This window comes from Prionailurus bengalensis, chromosome A3 (genome assembly GCF_016509475.1).
Source record: "Prionailurus bengalensis isolate Pbe53 chromosome A3, Fcat_Pben_1.1_paternal_pri, whole genome shotgun sequence".
Lineage (NCBI taxonomy): Eukaryota > Metazoa > Chordata > Mammalia > Carnivora > Felidae > Prionailurus > Prionailurus bengalensis.
The window spans coordinates 115,934,961-115,957,418 of NC_057354.1; the positions used below are offsets into that span (position 1 = coordinate 115,934,961).

The following is a 22,458-nucleotide window of genomic DNA, read 5'->3' on the forward strand; positions in this document are numbered from 1 at the left end:
TGTCCTTATCTTGCTTTATTTCTCTGCACAGCATTTATGAAGACTTGACATGTTTTTATTAACTGATTGGTTTTTTATTCTATCTTTCCTCATAGAATGTAAGCCTCATGAAAGTAGGGACTTTGTTTTGTGTATAAAACTTCATGTACTCACATTTCTTAAATGAAGAAGTTCTATGTACAAAGTGTTTAATTACATGAACTATTATAATTGTTAAAACCCAGAAAAGCTTTTTTTTTTTTTTCCAAATCACAGACACAGAACTCAAAATTACAGTATACCAGCTGTTATGGTTAATTTTATTTATCAAAGTGGCATAGCCAGGTTACCCGGACAGTTGGTCAAATATTATTCTAGATGTTTCTGTGAAGGTATTTTTCACTGAGATTAATATTTAAATCAGAAGACTTTGCATAAACAGATTACTTACTCTCCATAATATGGGTGAGCCATATCCAATCACTTACAGGCCTGAATAGAAAATGACTAACCTTCTCAAGCAAGAAAGAGGTCTGTCAGCAGACTGCCTCTGGACTTGAACTGCAGCTCCTCCCTGGGTCTCCAGCCTAACTTACCCTGTAGATTTTTGACTCGATAAACCTCCACTACCATGTGAGTCAGTTCCTTAAAATAAAGTCCCAATTCCCATCAAAACTTCTCTCCATCTCGCTCTCTCGCTCTATACACACACACACACACACACACACACACACACACACACACACACACACACCCTGTTGGTTCTGTTTTTCTGGACCCCAACTATTAAACCAATATAAAACTCCCCAACCTTTAAAACACATGTTTTGAAAGAATAAATAATGAAAGGAGAGATAATACCACATTAAGTGCAAAGAAAAGTTTAATTCCAGTTTCACCATTATTCAAAATTATAGGTGTGTACATATGCACATATATATGTGTATGTGTGTGTGACCAAATGACCAAAGCAATGGACCAAAATTACAATGGTGTTTGTTTGTGGGCAGTGGGATTATAATAATTTTTGTGCTCTCTTCTATGTTTCTAAATTTCCCCAAATTCACATCTATCACTTCCATATGCAAGAAAAAAATTATAACCAATAACATATAAAGATAAAATATATGTAAAGTTACATTTAAAAACACTAACTTGAAAATGTTGCAAGCCAGTTGGACTCTGAACTTAAGGTTATAAAACATTCCCTTCAGGCTTAAAAAAAAAAAACAAGTTTCAAGTTAACTGTGGTAACTAAAAACACCCTTGAATTAACAGACACTTTTTCAAAGACAATCATTATCTTAACTCAAAACTACATGTATAACCCTGTTAAAAAAAACTTCTGAAAGCTTCAGGACCTGTTTTCTCTAGCTTTTGTAAGCTGGCCTTAAAAAATGTAAATATCATTTTAACTTAAAAAATATACAACCACAACATGTAATGGTGAGCAGAACCCTGAAAATAAGCAACTAGATATTAAGTTCATCACATAAAAGAGACAGCTGAGAACAAATACAGACTGAAAAAAGTTTTAAATATATACTTCATAGGCTCTGAAGATCTAACATATAAGCATTTTAACACTAGTATACCATAAAGTCACACCAATCCAGAAGCTTTTTTTCCTTTAGCTTTTAATGACTAAGTAACTTCTAGAGCTGCCATTCTTTAATGTACATTTTGGCATTTGCAAATATAAACCAATCTATCACTTTAGTAAATTACCTTTTATAATATGGCTGATATTTCAACACCCAAATATATTCTACATTCTTTTTTTTAAGTTTATTTATTTTGAAAGAGAGAGAGAGAGCAAGCATGAGCGAAGGAGGGGCAGAGAGAGAGGAGAATCCCAAGGAGGTTCCACACTGGCAGTGCAAAGCCCGATGTGGGGCTCTATCTCACAAACCGTGAGATCATGACCTGAGCCGAGAGAGTTGGATGCTTAACTGACTGAGCCACCCAGGCACCCCAAAGTATTACATTCTTAACTATTATAAGATTTAAATATGGCTATGTGTCCATGATAATTTCCTAATGATAGTTCAGTTCTGGGAATCAATTAATCTACAAGCTACAATACATTTTCAAGCTTCAATGATATGTATCCAATATTATCCTCAGTATTATTCTCTGTGATCCAACTACTTTTAGAATTTTAACTATAAAAATCAAACCTATATAGTAAGCATATATTAGTACATTAGTACATAATACTACTGAACAAAAATTGCCATGGTTCACTTAGCTCCATCCAAACAGGTAAGTCCAAGATCTCTTCCGTGGTGTCAACGGTGAATGTTCCCAAAATATCTGAATTTTCCTCATTAACATATTATGGCTTAGTCACCCATTCACTTAAATAGTTGTATAAAATGTATTTTTCATCTTGAACTCTCTTTGTAGGTACCGGGTTCCACAAATTATTATGTCCACATAATGAATTAGTATGTTCATTTACATTTTCTCCCCTCTTAAGCTCTAAAAGTTGCCCTTCTCAGTAGCTCTTAAGTTGCCTCGATCTGGTCTTGAAGATTTGGAAGACAAGTTCATGTTCTGTCTCTCCATACTATTTGTGAGTTTTAGACTTTAGTTTGTCTTCTCTCGTACAGCAGACCTTCATCGACTGGATCCTTCCCAAATTCTACTGTATCTTTCTTGAAGTAGCCAGGTTATTAACAGCTTTAAAATTTTGCTCTTTTGAGTCGGATTCTATAGAACTGCTTCCTGTCCAAGCTTACCCACCCTGCCAATATTCAACCACAACAGTTCTTCTGTCTTAAATGCTAAACTGCAGTAGGTGGCTTCATCTGCAAAAATGATCTGTGCCTTAAAAAGTGTGAGAACCACTGATCTGGAAGAATAAAAGACTATTTTGTTTTTAATCTTGTAAAGAATTCCTTGAGATCCACTGGTATTCTTGGCCCATGCATATAGTTTAATAACTGGGAAGGCACAAAAGTCCTAAATATATCCTCCTGTGTCCCCCTCCACAAATCTGTGGTAGCTGAATTTTCTTGAGGACAGGGCAAAGCCTTTCCTGCTTATAGTAGGGATAAAGCTTTAAAATACCCAGAGAAAGGGGCACCTGGGTGGCTCAGTCAGTTAGGTGTCTGACTTCGGCTCAGGTCATGATCTCACAGTTTGTGAGTTCAAGCCCCGTGTCAGACTCTGTGCTGACAGCTCAGAACCTGGAGCCTGCTTCTGATTCTGTGTCTCCTTCTCTCTCTGCCCCGCCCATGCTCACGCTCTGTCTCTCTCTCTCTCTCTCTCTCTCCCCCCCCACCCCAAAAATAAACATTATAAAAAATTTTTAAGAAATACCCAGAAAAAGGCAATATAATAACTTAAATCAACAATAAATGAATGGGTTACATAATATGTTTTTCTTAGGAAAAAAAGTTGAGAAAGAAGGGCTTGATGGATAAATATATGTATCTTGAAAGAGGACAGAGAATATATAGAACAGGAAGGGGATTTTAAAATTAGCCTTTATTCTTAACATTTCATTGGCTATTTGGGTTTGTGTGTGTGTGTGTGTGTGTGTGTGTGTGTGTGTGTGTGGTACAGTGGTTCCATACAAACCATATACAATTATATAAAAAGCTGATACATGAAATATATAGTGAGACTTAAAACATAAAGCTTGGGGCGCCTGGGTTGCTTAAGTGTCTTGACTCTTGATTTCAGCTCAGGTCATCCCAGAGTCTTGAGATCGAGCCCCACACTGGGCTCCACACTAAGTGTAGAGACTGCTTAAAATGCTCTCTCTCTTTGCCTCTGACCCTCTCCCCTACTCACGCTCTCTCTAGAATAAATACTGTAATTAAAAATAAAATAAAAATATAAAGCTCTAGGATGGCAAGTAGGAACAGTAATGGCCTCTTGAAGTTGCCTATCATAGATCCTATTGTCTGGAAACCAGGAATTCTAGGTTCTGACGTGCTACTGATGAACTGAGTGAGTGATCTTAGTGGCGGGCCATTAATCTTAGTTCAGTTGCTTCATGTGAGGAATAAGTTTAGACTAAATGATTTCTAAGTTCCTTCATGTTTTAAAATTCTGTGATCTAATCCTAGGTTACCTACCTGTGAGATCAGTCCCTTCTGGGAATATGAGGAGTTGAAGTGGTTCATGGATATCACAAAAATAATCAATCATGTCTTCAAAATGGCTCTTGTCATCCTTCCATTTCCTATGAATGAAGATATAGGCAGCAGCCTGCATGGCCCAACCTAGAATCAATTTAACAAGTATTTACATACAATTTTATTACCAATATCCACATAGTATTGAGTATTTCAATTTTTTTTTTTTTACTATGATTAGTTACTAATCACCTCACGATATACCTTGGGTTAAATAACACCTATACCAGAGAATAGTCTTAAAGGGTTTGCAAAATTCTCAAAAACTTTTTTTCAAGCCAAGCCTAGCTATTAAAATAGCAAGGAAAAAAACTTTCCTAATATTTACTAGTAAATCATCCAAAGTTTTAACAATCCTAACCAGACATTTTAACCAAGGTACCTACAAGAGATATACAACAATATGTTATTAGGCTTATAAAACAGTAAGCAAAGGATTGTTCTCAAGTCATGTACACAAGCATTCTCTTTCATATTTCCCATTCTGTACCAGTCAGTCTCTAAATTCAACTATTTTCAATGCTGGCCACTTCTTTAGATTTTATTGAAAAGACAAAATGTGTAATGGGTACTAAACACACTAACCAGAATATACACTGTGATCACAATTCCTTTACACTTAGGGCGAATCAACCTTGCTACCAAAGAGGTAGCCAGCCTTGGACGAGCCATGTTTTACCTAACCAGCCATCCCTTCCTGGCCAGAAATGACTAAAACTAGTGTGGTAAATAGCTGACTTAAGGCAGCCAATCTATAGCCTGTTCAATAGTCTATGAAGCACGAAACACTTGGCCCAAACACAGTAACTCTCGTGGCCAATCAAATGTTCTCTCTCAGAATTTTACCTGAGACCATGGAGAAAAAGCACGGGCAATATAAAGGTAAATGGATGGATAAAAAAGCAGATACTATGACAGTAGCAGCTGAGGGAAAATTAACATTGCACACTGTAGTACAGATCTAAAAATCTTGCTGAAGTGCCTAAAGTTGATTGTAATCCAGAGCAGAAGACAGTTTGTCTCCACAAGCTGGCCAGTCTATGGATCCGCCTCTCGGGGGTCTGTAAGAGTCCATCTCCCTTACAGCCACGTGTATCTTTGCAGTAAGTGGTAGTTCCTTGCAAACAAAGAACACGACTAAAACGATAGTTTTAAAACACCATTTGGGGGGCGCCTGGGTGGCTCAGTCGGTTAAGCGGCCAACTTCAGCTCAGGTCACGATCTCACGATCTGTGAGTTCGAGCCCCGCGTCGGGCTCTGGGCTGATGGCTCAGAGCCTGGAGCCTGCTTCCGATTCTGTGTCTCCCTCTCTCTCTGCCCCTCCCCCATTCATGCTCTGTCTCTCTCTGTCTCAAAAAAAAAAACAAAAACGTTAAAAAAAACACCATTTGGTAAAGACAGTGGCACCCTGGGAATATATAAAAGGATCAAGTCATTTGTTAATGATTTTAAAAACCATAAGACTCTTTGGTTTGAATAAGTCCGAGCTAGAATACTGGAGTCTACAAATACAAATGAACACCCACCCAACAACCCACTTCAGTGTAGGTCTTGTTGCTGTACTCCCAATTATTAGTCACGCACTGTACTGTCAGTCATATCCATCAGTACTGGACTTGATCCCATCATCTCTCCTCCTTCACCCGAGGACACCGAGGCCCACAGTGTAGCGCCTTTTGGCAGTGTAGCTCTGGAGTGAGATTGCCCGGGTTAGAACCATAGCTCTACCACAAAAGAGCTGTTCAGTCTTTGTCCCTCACCGACCCCAAATGTCAAAATGACCATAATGCCGTGATAGTATGTACCGAATAGGGATTGTTGTAAGAACTAAGACTTATCACAAACTGCCAATAAATAATAGCTATTATCATTATTGTGATTAAGAAGTTATAATAATACTAAGAATATTATATCAAGGAACATAAAAATGTAACAAGTTCCTATTCACAATATCAAAACAAAAATGCTTTAACGGTCAGTTATATGAATATGCCACAACTTATACTCTTGAGGGAGAGATTTCTTAGCTATTAGGAATAAAGTTAATATGGATATTCTTGTATCTTTTGTCAAACGCAAGCACTAAGTTCTATAGAGTTGAGTACTCAGGAGTGAAGCAGCTTCATCGCAGGATTTACGTATGCCCAGCTTCAGTAGACAGCATGTTTTCGAAGTGATTGTACCAACTAATACTCCCACGGCAACGTATGAGTGCTCTACCTGCTCTATTAATGGCCTCAGCAACTCTAGGTCTTATAGGTCCTTTTAATTTTAGGCCTTCTAATCCAGGTACAGTGGTTTGAGCTTGAATTTCTCTTATGATTAATGACAGTGACAGCCTTTTCATATGCAAGTCTTCGATGTCTTTGTGAAGTGCTTCTTCAAACTTTTTGCACACACATACACAGTAACTCTATATAACTCTAGGTTTCAAAGATGCAACATGCCAAATATCATCCCTCAATCTGTAGCTTGCATTTTCTCTCCCTTAACGGTGTCTTGTTAGGCACCTAACATCTAACACTAATGAAGCCCAATTTACAAATCTTTTCCTTGTGGCTGGTGCTTGTAGTGCATCATTTAAGAAATTTTTGCCTGCTCCAAAGTTGTGAAGACATTATTCCACGTATTCTTCTAGAAGCTCTACTGTTTTAACTTTCACATTTTGGTTTATAATCCATCTCAAATGAATTTTTATATATCATGTGAAGTAGCAGTATAGGTCCTATTTTCCATATGGATATTCAAATGACAAGTATTGAAAGGACCATGAGATCATTAAATAATAAAATATTTAAAAAGCATTACACAATAAATGAAAACCTATTACTATTAAAAAAAGTATCAAACAAGATAAAAGTATATAGATTCAAACAAGAAATATGTCTTTTTTTTTTTAATTTTTTTTTCAACGTTTATTTATTTTTGGGACAGAGAGAGACAGACCATGAACGGGGGAGGGGCAGAGAGAGAGGGAGACACAGAATCGGAAACAGGCTCCAGGCTCTGAGCCATCAGCCCAGAGCCTGACGCGGGGCTCGAACTCACGGACCGCGAGATCGTGACCTGGCTGACGTCGGACGCTTAACCGACTGCGCCACCCAGGCGCCCCTAGAAATATGTCTTTATTACCACATCTTTCAACCCTGGTCCACCTGTCATAATTTGTTTTATAATCACAGCTAATAGTTTGATGTGACTTATTCTACATTTAAAAAATTCATTACATGTATGATTGGGGTTTTAAAAAAACACAAGAGTCATACCTTGTATACTGTTCTGTGATTTCCTTTTTTTCATTTAACGTGTCTATACATATGGATCTACTTCATTTTTTAATACCTGCACTGTATTCTCTACTAGTGTTTCTCAAACCAGTTTTAATTTTAATTCCTTAACCATTATTGACTAACAGTTTCGTAAAATACAATAAAATGAATTACTAGGGCAACGATCACACACTTGGAAGTTATAACAATGTCACGACACTCTAAAAATTCCCACCTACTATTCTTCCCTGTTTATGTCCTTATCTCATAGTGGACCAGCCAGAGTTTGCTAACAGTCACTGTTATAAGAATCACACTTTAAGTAACACTGTTCTGTGCAGATATACCATGATCTACTAACCTATTAGCATTTAGGATATACCCAATCTGAGAATCTGTCTTTACTAGAAAAGTTTACTCCATTCACATTTATTAGGGGAACTGCTGTTTCTTTTCCTGACATTTATGTTTCATGTGTGTTGGACTTTGATTTCTTGCCCACCTCTCTCCCCTTTTCTGTCTTAACTGAAATTACTAAGTTTTCTCAGCCTCCTTCCTTTGTTCTCTGATGCAGAGGTCAGCAAATTATGGACCAAATCCAGCCCACTGTCTTTGAACGGCACACAATCCAAGAATATTTTAGAAGATACGAAAAATACATCAAATTCAAATTTCACATTAATGAACAAAGTTTGATTGGAGCTCAGCCATACCCATTTATTTATATAGATTATCCATGGCCGCTTCTGTGCTGCGGGGCTGAGTCAAACAGGTGCAGCAGAGACAGTACTGCCCACAACGCCTGAAATAATTTTACTATCTAGCCCTTTATGAAACAGTTTGCTAACTCCTACTCCAGTGATTTGGCAACTGTATACTCTATTTTGTTCTTTTAATGGTCATCAAAGTTTTTTCAACTTTCTATTTTTGACAAACATTTAAACTTCTATAATTATATCAACATTGAGTCAAACAATAATGCTCTCCAAACAAAAAAGTATGTTTTCCTCTTGTCCCTTTTCCAAAATTTGTATACATCATCTACTAGTTCTCCAAAGTTGCTATTACTAACACATTCCTTATGCTTCACAGAAACAATTTTTTTTTCATGGAAACAATTTTAATTACTTAGACCTGACTCAAGTTCACTGGCTTCCCTGCTTATCACTGGTTATTTTATCTTATGTCCTTGTTAGTCCTCCTGAAGGAATTTCTTTCAATAAATGTTTGACTCTTTGCATTCCTAAAATGTATTTATTTGTCCTCAACTTTTTGAAGGGTAGTTTTGCTAAACACAAAACTTGAAATTCCAAATCATTTTCCCCTGAGAATTTTAAAGCTTTTTTCCCACACTCTTCCATCATCTAATATGGCTTGTGAGAAACTGGACATCAATCTGATTTCTGGAGATAACCAAATTTTCCCCTCTGGAAGCTTTCATGATTTCCTCTTTATTCTTAGTTTTATGAAATGTGACCTGTATGAGTCTAGGTGAGGCATGTTTTCATTAGTGTCTGCCCAGCAGTCGTTACATTCCTCCAATATGAGTCTTTAACACTGGGACTGTTCTTTTCGATATTTAAGAAGATACACTTTTCTCTTCTTCATTCTCTCAAACTTTCCCTCTGGAACTTCTGTTAGCTAGATGTTAACTTCTGGACTCATCTTCTCCTACTTTTCATCTCCTTTCAATTGACATTGTGCTCAAGGAAAATCCAATCCATTGGTTTCATCATCTACCTTACTAGTCTGATTTTATCTGGCCTACTTACTGAGTTTATTTCAGCAATTGCCTCTTTAATTTTTAAGACTTACAGTTGGTTCTTTCTATAGCAGCCAATTATTATGGACAAACAGCAAAATATAGAAGCTATGACAAATAAGAGTAATAATTTTAATAAAACTGCTCACTCAATGATTGCCATGTGCCCGATATTATTCTAAGCTGAATTGTTAATTCTCAAGACAACCCTATGAATTAGGTAAAATTATTATCCTATTTTATGGATAAGGAAACTGAGGCATACTGAAACTCAAAAGAGCTAATCAGTGGTTAAAACCAAGTTTCAGACAGAGACAATCTGGCTCCATAGCTGATGTTTTCAACCAGTGTGCTAAACTGTCTGCAATATATACTTAAATCTCTTTAAAGGTATTAGGTAAATAAACATAGTTTAAGTTCTTCTAGGAGAATTATATATTCCTCAGAGGTTACTTCCCACTTTTTTTTTTTGTACTAGACTCTCTTTAATGCTGTGCATTTTCCTCAAATTTCAATTCTAAACTGTCTTCAAATTTATAAAGGATGTTCTAGACTGAATGATACTGACAGGTAAAATGTATTTCTCCAAACCAAGTGAGAATATCTGTTGCTCCCTTGGGGAAAGGGAGCTGTAGCAAGACTTCTGGGGCTGTGCCATGAAACTTGTCTGATGGCCTGTATATGTCTCAGAAATCCCAGAAAGGGAAGTAAGTAAAATGGATTCATCAGTCAGGTTCTTGGACCTTTCTCCTCTGAAGACGGGATTATTCTTCTCCTTTGTGCCTTCGCCTTCTCAAATCCATTTGTACATCACTAATGCTTCTGAATCTTTTCTACTCCCTTAAGCTTGAACGTTTTTCTCCCTTTCATAAGAATCATAGGAACAATCTTGTGAATTTTTTTCCCCATGTCATTGCCATCAATGTATACTTTGTGCTTAAAGCAATATCCACAGTTTTAACATTCTGGAGATCCTCAAACATACATTTTTATGACATTTACTTCACACGTCTATGGCTAGATAAATAACAGTACAATTGATCGTGTCATCTGAAATTAATCTGTATTACTTATTTTTTTCATACTTTTCCATTGGAGGGCATTCCATCCATCACCTGAATTTCTCAGACAAGGATTGGGAGTCTGGCAGGTTTATAAAGACAGATTTTGTGCATGCTGGCATGGCTCCTTCTGTCTTCCTTCTAAAACCCCATTTATGTTATCAGCATTGCCTTCTCTTTCTCAAAGCAGACAAGAGTAATCCCCAAGCATACTCTATTGTCAAAAACCACTGTATAATTTTAGAAACTGGTTTTCCTTGGCTTAAATTCTCTTTTATCAAATTTCAGAGTTGTATTAAAAAAAATGAATTGAGTGGATTTTTAACATCATGCACTCTTTCTGATTAAAAAAAAGGCTCTTTACACATTTTTTTTTCCTTTTTTCCACTTCAATGCGGATACAGTTAAGGGAATCATAAAAACATCTGCACTACTCACCTAGTCCTATGAAAACTGAACTTCAAAGATAAATTAATCTGATGTATCACTGTTGTCCATGTATTCATTAATTCATTATGGTATCTACTATGAGACTATAAATGTGACACCAAAAACAACATGGAAGAGACAAATTGTTCTCTTCATTACATCTTCAATCCTAAGGGAATGCTATCCACAGGCATCTAATACATGAGAATGAGTGATATAAACAGATGCAAATTTTTGTACAAAATGACATCACAACAGTCATGAGCAAATACTGTATTTACTGAGGGTGCAGTTATGCACAATGATAATTTACATATAAATCCAGAACAAGTAATTATTTCTCAGAATTTCAACTTTGGTCAGGGTGTTAAATGCTACACAAAGTTAGGGAAGCCCTATCTTCTTTGAACTCAACATTTTATATTAGGTAATGCTGTCTACATCCCTCTCATAAGCTGCTTAACTTGCAAGATAAAAACCAGCCTTACTGCAAATTTCACAGACTCCACAAAGAGATTAACCTATCTACCTGCAGAGAGTAGGATGTCGTGCTTGACACTAAGGAAACACCTACCGATGGCTTTTGGTTGGTGAGATAAGGCTCCTTGCTTATAATTTGTGGGTTCACACTAGTGTGGGACTAAAATCTGTCTTTCATACTGGGCAAGATTTCCCATTTAATCAATTTCCTAGATGAACTGACATCTAAGAAGCCCACTGCTGTGCAACATGAATTCCTAAGTGAAGTACATTACTAGTTCTGTACACTGAGAAGAACAACTAGCATGTGATAGGCAGAATAATGTCCCCACAAAATAGGTCTATCCTCATTCCCAGACCTGTGAGTATGTGACATGGCAAAAAAGAATCAGCTGAACTTAAGATAGGAAGATTATCCTGGATTAGCCTACTGGACCCAATGCAATCAGAGGGGTCCTTACAAGTGGGAGAGGGAAGCAGGAAAAGACTCATGTAAGCGAGAGGGATGCGATCAGTCTTTGTTGGCTTTAAAGGTGGAGAAAGGGGGCCAAGCGCAAGGGACTGAGTGTCCAATTAAAGCTGGAAAAATCAAGGAAACCGATTCTATACAAAAGCCTACAGAAAGAAACCAGTCCTGCTAATGCCTTGATTTTAGCCCAAACAGAGTCACCTCAGACTGGTAACCTCCATAACTGTGAGATGATAAATGTGTGTTGTTTAAGCCACTCCACTCACAGTACAAGCACTAATAGGAAACTAATACAGAGCACAATCAGGGCCAAGATCTCAGTTTCTAATAGCATTCATTAAGAAATGGAACTAGGATTCCTTAGAGAAATGTGGAGTCCAGGGCTGGGGAGGGAAAATACAAGAATCTTATGCCACTAGAAAGTGAAAAGTTAAAAAAAAAAAGGTTAAAAAAAAAAAAAAGACGGAGGCCCAAAAACACACAAACGCCAACCTCCAAGATATTCCACTGGACAAAGCCATACAATGTCAACAACACTGTAATAAATAATACGAAATTATAACCCAAAGGAAAAAAATATCAACAAGTTCATATTGGTATAATTAAATGACTGAATAAATAAATAAATGAGAAGGGACAAATCTTCCTTACAGAATTACAAATAAAATATGTAGACACTCCTCACTGCAGGAGGTAAAGTTCAATACCCACCCCCTCCCAGCCCTTGTATGTGGGCTGCTGTTAGTGAATAAACATATATAAAAAGGGGGAGAAAACAGAAACTTTATGGTGGAGAAACCTGGCAGGCACCACCTTAAGCCAAATGATTACAATTAACAGCACCAGTGATAAGCCATGTTGATATCATGGACCTCCCTGCTAAAATGAGAAGAGCACTTTATCCCCATGGTGCTTTTCCCTCTAACCCATAGCCCCCATCTAATCATGAGAAGATATACAAACTCAAATTGAAGAACATTCTACAAAGTATCCAACCAGTACTTGTCAAAAGCACCAAAATAAAGAGAGACTGCCACTGAATGGAGACTAAAGAAACATGGTGACCAGAAGAAAGGACAGGATCCTCAACTGGCTCCTGGCACAGAAAAAGGACATCTGAAATGCGAATGAGATCTGTAGTTAATGGGATTGTACCCTCTTCTTTTGACACATGTCCTAAAGAAGCTAGGTGAAGAGAAACATTTTTTGTACTCTCTTTGCAAGTTTTCTATAAATCTAAAATTATTCCATATAAAAAGGTGTTTAAGAATCAGCTATTAGTTGATCCAAATTTTTGTTTGATTAAAAATATATATATATAACCACTGCTTTGCATTCTAAACTCAGAGACCTTAATATTCTTTCTTGGGATTCGTTTACCATTTACTTGACTATAATAGTTAAAAGATTATCAGTAACAACATTTCTAAGATATAGTTTTGGCATTATTTGTACCGTGGAGGAACATTTCTAATTCTTGGCTACATCATACGTCCCTGCCTGGTGTTCATTACACAATGGTGTAACACTCAGAAATATCTGACTGCAAGCACAAGGAAAATGTTTTCTGTAAGATTTATGATAAGGAATAAGAAAAAAAACCCACAGTTTTTTTTAAACTCCCCTAATAATGACATATATAATAAATCTAACAGCCAATTCATTTTTTCCTCAGTATTGCAATGCTGCCTTTCTCATAATAAAAAATAAAATAAATAAAATTTCAATTTAGAGAGCCCTCTCTTAGCCACAAGTGAAAGGACAGCTGAAGGCACTGCAGTCCAGTTCTCTATTGACATTAAGGTCAAGGTCCATGGGGTCCACTGGGGCCATCTCTCCTATCTTTTTACTATTATTATAAAGTACTCTTTTCAAAGTTGGCTCAAACTGATCACTGAAAGATTTATTTTGTTTGTGCTTCTCCACTAAATGCAAAACAGACACAAGACCCTAAAGCTCCCCCCCTAATTCTTTCACTGCTCTCTCCTAAAAATCACCCTGTCATAAATAAAAGCATTCTTTTTAGATAATTTTTAGAATCTACTTATTAATTTAAGCAAAGGAATCCCTTCATTTTCAGTAGGCATAGGGGTACTGAAAAGCCTAGAATCACAACACGCTTCATAAGCTCGTATTTGGGAGGCCAAGCAGCCTGAAGCAATGCAAATCTGACTGGGATATTAGAGATGGTACACATCTCTAATTGGGATATCCAACTGAGGTAACCAATTGTATTAACTTCAGTAAGTGATTGCTTGGATGGCCTTAAAGCCCAGAGCAGTTTCTCCCACCCCAAAGAAACTGTAAACTTCCACACAGCTCAGGCTTTAAGTTCTGTTAAGAAGTAAACTAACAAATTCAAAAGCTTCATTTAAATTACTTAGATCTCAAGACAATCCTAAAAAGTTACTTAGTTTTCAGTATAATCCTAGAAAGAAGTATAATCCTGGTATATAGCCTGGCACATGACTTAACTGAACTTAACCTTTGTTCCCAATGGGTTCCCCTCCCTCCCTGACCACCCCCCCACCGCCGCCCCCGCCCCCGCCAAAAAAAGGCATCAAAACTCATCTCAGCCAAGTAACTCTGGCAACTGAAACTATAAAATCAACAATTACAAGAACTTATTTTGCAACTAGAACTGCTAAGATGAAACTGATCTTTGCTTTGTATCTGAAAAGACACAGATCTGAATGTGATATCTAGCCACAGAACTAAAAGGTTTAATATACTGTACTATATTTCATTTGATGGTTTTCATAAAGATTTTGATTCATGATAAGCACTGAATAAAATGTACTGAATGAGTAAATCAATCATTGGATATTTTTCTTTAGAGCGTGGTGAAATGGGGAAAGGAAATTTTTGGCCATGAATGACAGAATACTAATCTGGAAGTCATATAAACAATCTGGATTTATGTTTCTTACATAAAATAAAGCTGGCCCCGAGGCTGGTTTGGAGGCCAGGCTCTCGTATTCTACTCCGCCATCCTCTTGGACACAAGACAGCTCCGGCAGCTCCAAGTATGATGTGCTCTAACAATAATGTCCCAAGTAGGAAAGAGGCAGCTCCATCCTCCCTTCATCAACTCTTGCCCTTTGATGAAGGAGGAAATCTTCCCTAGAGCCTCCTGACACACTCCCTCCCTTTTGTCTTGACACTGGCTATTAGGAGGCAGAGAAAGTATCAGGTATTTTCATCCTGTCATGAGATGTATACATTAATAATAATAATTAAAAAAAAAATGGTTCACTGTCAAAAATGGTGAAACATCATCTCTGTCTGGCCTTTAGATGTTTAGTAATAAATGCAACAACACAGGGAACAAGGCTGCTGCAAAATCTTCTATAATTTAGATACAAGAAGACCCAGACATTGATCAGTTTCTTGTGGTTTAGCCATACAAAAGTTTGCTGTGAGAGTAACAGCTACAGTATAGGTATTAAGTAGCCAGGATTTGTGTAGTTAGTAACCAGGAACCCTTGACGAGAAGTCCCCTTTGAAGAAAGGGTCACAGAGGGAGCTTCAAATATGTTTGTGGAAGAGATTCCTTCCCGGAAGGCCAAACCAGTTGTTAGCCTGGATGATGAACACACTTATCTAAGGTAGGCGACAAAACTCATGTCTTGGTTGTACCAAAGAAACTAGTGGGGCTGGGATGTTAGTGACACCAAGTCTTGTGAGAGATTTCTCCAATTAGAAATTTATTCCTCTTCCTCTTCGAGTTGTGAAGTAGCACTAATTTTTTTCTAAGTATAGTTGACACACAGTGTTACATTAGTTTCACGGTGATTTGACAACTCTGTATGTATGTCATGCTCAGCACAAGTACAGCGACCATCTGTCACCATACAATACTATTACAATACCACTGACTACTTTTACCTATCCTGTACTTATTCCATAACTGGAAACCCATACTTCCCACTCCCTCCTTCACCCATTTTTACCCGATATCTACCATCCACATCTTGTCAACCACCAGTTCTATTTATGTGTCTGTTTCTACTTTTTTTATCCATTTGTTTCATTTCTTAGATTCCATATATACGTGAAATCACATGGTATTTGTCTTTCTCTGACCTATTTCACTCCGCATTACACCCTCTAAATCCATCCATATTGTCACGAATGGCAAGATTTCATTCTTTTTTTATGGCTAATGTTCCATTGTATACATACAACATCTTCATTCATCTATTGATGGGCAGTTGGGTTGCTTTCCTATCTTGGCTATTGTAAATAATGCTTCAAGAAACATAGGATTGTATATATCTTTTCAAATTAGTGCTTTTGGTTTCTTTGGGTAAATACCTAGTACTGGAATTACTGGATTACATTTCTATTTTTAATTTTGGGGGGAAGCCCCATATTGTTTTCCACAGCAGCTATACCAATTTGCATTTCCACCAACAGTGCCTTAGGGTTCCTTTTTATGGACACCCTTGACAACACTTGTTACTTCTGACCTCTTTGATACTAGCCATTATAATGGAAGGTGATACCTCACTGTGGTTTTGATTTGCATTTCCCTGATGATCAGTGATGTTGAGCATCTTCTCATGTGTCTGTTGGCCATCTATAGGTCTTTTTTTTTTTTAAGTTTATTTTGAGAGAGAACACACGTTGAGTGGGAAAGGGACAGAGAGAGAAGGAGAAAGAGAATCCAAGCAGGCTCTGTGCTGTCAGCTTGGACCCTGATGTGCTGCTTGATCCCATGTTCAGTTTCACATCTAAACTGAAATCAAGAGTCAGACACCTAACCAACTGAACCACCCAAGCACCCCAGCCATCTGTATATTCTTGGAGAAATGTCTATTCATGTCTTCTGTCCATTTTTTAACTGGATTGTGTGTGTGTGTGTGTGTGTGTGTGTGTTATTTAAGTTCTGTGTATATTTTGGATATGAACCCCTTATTGGACATATCATTTATAAATGTCTTCTCCCATTCATTAGGCTGCCTTTTCATTTTGTCGATAGTTTCCTTCACTGTGCAAAGGATTTTAATTTTGGTGTAGTCTCAATAGTTTGTTTTTGCTTTTATTTCCCTTGGCTCAGGAGACATATGTAGGAAAATGTTGCAAAGGCCAAAGTCAAAGAGATTCCTGTCTGTTTTCTTCTAGTTTTACGGTTTCGGGTCTCACATTTAGGTCTTCAAACTATTTTGAGTTTACGTTTTGTGTACGGTGTAAGAAAGTGCTCCTGTTTTCTCAACACCACTTACTGAAGAGACTGCCTTTCCCTATTGTACACCCTTGCCTCCTTTGTCACAGATTAGTTGTCTATACACACATGGGTTTATGTCTGGGCTCTCTATTCTGTCCCATTGATCTATGTGCCTACTTTTGTACCAGTACAGTACTGTTTTGATTACTACAGCTTTGTAGTACATCTTGATATCTGGGGTTGTTTGTGACACCTCTGAGTTCCCCTTTTCTTTCTCAAGATTCTTTTTGGCTATTTGGGGTCTTTTGTGGTTCCATACAAATTTTAGGGTTTTTTATTCTAGATCTATGAAAAATGCTATTGGTATTTTGATAAGAATTGTATTGAATCCGTGATTTGCTTTGGGTAGCATGGATATTTTAATAATATAAACTCTTCCATTCCATGAGCATAAAATATCTTTCCATTGGTCTGAATCATCATCAGTGTCTTCATCAGTGTTTTATAGTTTTCAGAGTACAGTCTTTTACCTCTTTGGTTAATTTTATTCCTGGGTATTTGATTCTTTTCAGTGCCATTGTAAATGGAACTGTTTTGTTCCCCTCTCTTTCTGCTACTTTATTAGTTTACAGAAATGCAACAGATTTCTATATGTCAATTTTGTATCCTGCAACTTTATTGAAATAATTTATTATAATAGTTTTTTTGGTAGAGTCTTTAGGGTTCTCTATGTGTAGTATCGTGTCATCTGCAAATAGTGACAGTTTTACTTTTTCCTTACCAATCTGGATGTCTTTTAATTCTTTGCTGTGGCTAGGATTTCGAGTACTATGTTGAATAAAAGTGGCAAGACATCCTTGTCTTATTCCTGATATCAGAGGAAAAGCTCTCAGTTTTTCACCATTCAGCATGATGTTAGCTCTGGGTTTTTCATATATATAGCCTTTATTATGTTGACCTCTAAGCTCACACTGTTTGCAGTTTTTATCATGAATAGGTATTTAATTTTGACAAATGCTTTTCTGCATCTATTGAGAGGATCATATGATGTTTACCCTTCATTTTGTTAATGTAGTGTATCACACTGATTGATCGGCAGATACTGAACCATCCTTGCATCTCTGGAATAAATCTCACTTGATCATGGCAAATGATGCTTTTAATATACAGTGTGAAATTGGTAAAGTAAAAATCAGGGTCCACCAAACTGGATGAAGTCAAGGACTTCCAGGGCTCAAAGATATTAGTTTTAGAGAATGTCAATTTAAAGTAGGAGAAAGCAAATAGTAATAATAATAATAATAATTAATAATAAAGAAAATAAAGTAGGAGGAAGCTATGTAGGAGAGGAAGAATTTTCCTTCTCATAGGAGATAAAGTTTGGTATTATAAATTGCAAATATCTCAAATAGGAAAACATCCATTCTTTGTGCTTAATACACAGTTGTTAAAAAAAGTTAAGGTCACATCAATTTAGTAACTCTTAACACTGTAGGAGCAACGACATCTTTATTTCAACAATGTATACTTTACTAATCCTTATAAATACATCAATGAAACACAGTTAAGATGGAAAGTTGGACCACCTAAATGATTATCTTTGCATCAACACCTCCCTGTGTTACAGCACTTCCATGTGTACTAGCTGGGTGCACTATAATCGTTGTTGTTACTGGGGAGTTGTAGAGTAGACTTTGACTGTTTTATTCAGGATTGATAAAAAGAAATATGCTTAGAAAACACCAAAGGTATTTGAAATAAAATTGCAGTTATTTCTGTAAATCAAATTCACAAAAAATATTTAATGTGACCAAAAATATTTAATGTTTTGGCAGACAGGTCAGTACTCTGGGAGGCCAAACTTAGGAGCTACCCCCCACCCAGTTTGAATTATCCTGGGAAAGCAGCCCAGCCCAGGTGAGCTTCTGGCATACACTCAGTCTGCGTGTCTTTAACAACAGAACCGATAGAAGCATTCATCAGAGGCCATGCTGTTACTCCCCCTTCTCCCTGATCTCATTCTGAACAATCGTATTTCACAATTTCACATATTTCATAACAATTCTATCTCACAATTTGTGATTTTCCTACTTTTCACCATTCTGTTATGTTGCAGTTTTAGAATTGCAGAACTGCATGACAATTTACTTTGAAACTATGATATCAGGTCAGGGAGATTTTAAATTTAATACACAACATGGCCACTTTTTAAATCACTATCTCTTTAATATTTACTCCTCTTTATACTTTGGAAAGGCCTCAAACTCTTCTGCCACTAAGTGTCTGGAAAAATCAAGAAGCCATGAGTTGTGTAGCCCATTTGCCTGGTGATTCTGTACCAGGCAAATAGGCTTTTTATGACATCTTTGGGTTAATATTTCATTTCATTAATTGCAACTAAGTGGTTACAAAGTTGGCTAAAAATAAAAATCTATACTACCATTAGATACAGCTGAATTCTAACTATAGGACATTTTTGGTTAAAATTTAATTTCCTGTATCTTAGCAAACTCCACCAAACTATTAACTTAACAAAATTCTTTATAACCTGACCTGGAATCTAAATACCCTTACTGATTTCTTTCCTAACCCGTTATATTAGTCTGCTATTTTTATACCTTAGTGAAAGAATTCTTAAATTCCAAACTCTCATCCATTCTCCAACTTGGCACTACAAATATAAAATATCATTTTTCTTCAGTCATTTGTAAATGAACTAAATAGACTAGAAAACCCTATTCTAAACATCCGGTAAACAAACATTTATCAGAAATAATTACAAAGAGCAATATTAAATATTCCCTAAAGTCATGTCAAACTGTCAACAGGCTAAGTCTAGTATAATCTGAAGCAGGACTGAGATGTTTCCATTCTTTTCCCTTTCATTTCCCCCTGCAAATTCCAGCTTTAATACTCTCATTTGCAAACATGCTCATTTGAAGTTTGGTTTGATTTTCGTGTTTTGTTTTCTTTCTGCCTACATTTTTGCCTTAATTTTCTTTGCACTTATTCACCACTGGTTCTAAAATTATTTTCTCTAATCCATAATCAGTTCTCATTAAATTTTGCATTTTCAAGAAATCCTACCAAGTCTACAAATATTCAAGAACCTACAATGTGAAGGATACTCTATAAGGAGCTTATAACTCATGTGGGGGTAAGATGTACAAATGGAAAAGCTAAGAATGAAATACTTAGATAGGAATTCATGACAAAAGGAGAAAGATTTGTGACAATAAAAATGACTATACCAGTGAAGAACAGGAAGAAATAAAGCTTAGGTGGTGGGATAAAGAGAAAGAGTATGGGTCTCTGAGACACTGGAAAAATGAGAGGCCTAATATGGACCTCTGTGAGGCAAAAGGCAGAGGAGGGATGTTCCAAACCGAACTACAGAAGCGACAAGAAGCAGCAAAAGCACTCCACTGGAACTTAATCCTCACAACTACCCAATAAAGCAGTGCTACTTTTTTAACTGAAATGAAACTAATATAAAACATTAATTTTAGGTGTAAAACAAACTGATTCCATATGAATATATACTGGGAAATGATCACTATAGTATGTCTAGTTAACATCATTACCAATAGATACAATAGATAATTTTTCTCATAAGAACTTTAAGCATCTACTCTCAGCAACTTCTAAATGTTCAATCTAGTATTATTAATTATACTTACCATGCTGTATATTTTATCCCCATAACTTATTATTTTATGACTAGAAGTTTGTGCCTTTTGATCACCTTCACAAATTTTGCTAAATCCCCAACCCCCAGGCTCTGGCAACTACCAATGTGTTCTCTGCATCTGAATTCAGGTTTTGCTGTTTTCTTTGTCGTTATATTTTGTTTTTAGATTTCACATATATGTGAGATCATATGATATTTGTCTTCCTCTGACTTACTTCACTTGGCATAATACCTTCAAGGTCCATCCATGTTGTCTCAAAGGCAGAGTTTACTCTTTATCTATGGCTAACTAATATTCCTCTGTGTGTATAACTCAAATCTTTTGTTTTTTAATTTTAATTCCAGTGGAGTTAATGTACAGTGTTATATTAGATTTAGGTGTACAATATACTGATTCAACACTTCCATTTTTACTCAGTGTTCATCATGGTAAACGTATTCTTTTTTTTTTTTTTTTCAACGTTTATTTATTTTTGGGACAGAGAGAGACAGAGCATGAACGGGGGAGGGGCAGAGAGAGAGAGAGACACAGAATCGGAAACAGGCTCCAGGCTCTGAGCCATCAGCCCAGAGCCTGACGCGGGGCTCGAACTCACGGACCGCGAGATTGTGACCTGGCTGAGGTCGGACGCTTAACCGACTGCGCCACCCAGGCGCCCCAACGGTAAACGTATTCTTAATCTCCACCTATTTTCTCCATCGCCTCACCCACCCCTCCTCTGGTAACCATCTGTTTGTTCTCTATAGTTAGGAGTCGGTTTCTTGGTTTGTCTCTTTTTTTTCCCCTTTGTTCATTTGTTTTTTTTCCATAAATTCAACATTTGACTAAAATAATATGGTGTCTTTCTCTGAATGACTTATTTCACTTAGCTTTACACTCTCTGGAATCCAACCATGTTGTTGCATATGGCAAGATTACATTCTTTTTTATGGCTGAATAATATTCCATTGAATACATATACCACCTCTTCTACCCATTCATCTGTCGACAGACATTTGGGTACCTTCCATGATTTGGCTATTATAAATAATGCTGCAATAAACATAGGAGTGCATGTATCCTTTTGAATTAGTGTTTTCCTATTCTTTGAATAAATACCCAGTATTTATTATAGGGTAGTTGTATTTTTAACTTTTCTAAATTTATTTTTATTTTTTTAATTTATATCCAAGTTAGTTAGGATATAGTGGAACAATGATTTCAGGAGTAGATTCCTTGATGCCTCTTACCCATTTAGCCCATCCCCCCTCCCACAACTCTTCCAGTAACCCTGTTTGTTCTCCATATTTAAGAGTGTTTTGTCCCCATCTGTTTTTATATTATTTTTGTTTCCCTTCCCTTATGTTCATCTGTTTTGTATCTTAAAGTCCTCATATGAGTGAAGTGATATGATATTTGTCTTTCTCTGACTCATTTCACTTAGCATAATACCCTCTAGTTCCATCCATGTAGTTGCAAATGGCAAGATTTCATTCTTTCTTTTTTTTTGATTGCCGAGTAATGCTCCATTGTGTGTTTGTGTGTGTGTGTGTGTGTGTAATAGTGCAGTTGCTGGGTCCTAGGGTAGTTCTATTTTTAATTTTTTGAGGAACCTCCATACTGTTTTCCAGTGGCTGCACCAGTTTGCATTCCCACCAGCAGTGCAAAAGACATCCTCTTTCTCCACATCCTTGCCAACATCTGTTGTTGCCTGGGTTGTTAATATTAGCTATTCTGACAGGTGTGAGGTGGTATCTCATTGTGGTTTTGATTTGTATTTCTCTGATAATGAGTGATGTTGAGCATTTTTTCATGTGTCAGTTGGCCATCCAAATGTCTTCTTTGGAGAAGTGTCTATTCCTGTCCTTTGCCCATTTCTTCACTGGATTATTTGTTTTTTGGGTGTTGGGTTTGATAAGTTCTTTATAGATTTTGGATACTAACCCTTTATCTGATATGTCATTTGCAAATATCTTCTCCCATTCTGTCAGTTGCCTTTTAGTTTTGCTGACTGTTT

The 22,458-nt window shown here is 36.7% G+C and overlaps 1 protein-coding gene across 2 annotated transcripts in view; it reads right to left on the bottom strand.

Annotated features, from left to right (window-relative positions):
* Positions 1-22,458, bottom strand: part of LCLAT1 (lysocardiolipin acyltransferase 1) — a 186,533-nt gene that overhangs the window by 72,100 nt on the left and 91,975 nt on the right. For both annotated transcript variants that reach the window (XM_043604210.1, XM_043604209.1), the window contains exon 4: positions 4,071-4,217. In XM_043604210.1, coding sequence (XP_043460145.1) covers positions 4,071-4,217 — 147 coding nt within the window. The remainder of the gene's footprint in view (positions 1-4,070; positions 4,218-22,458) is intronic.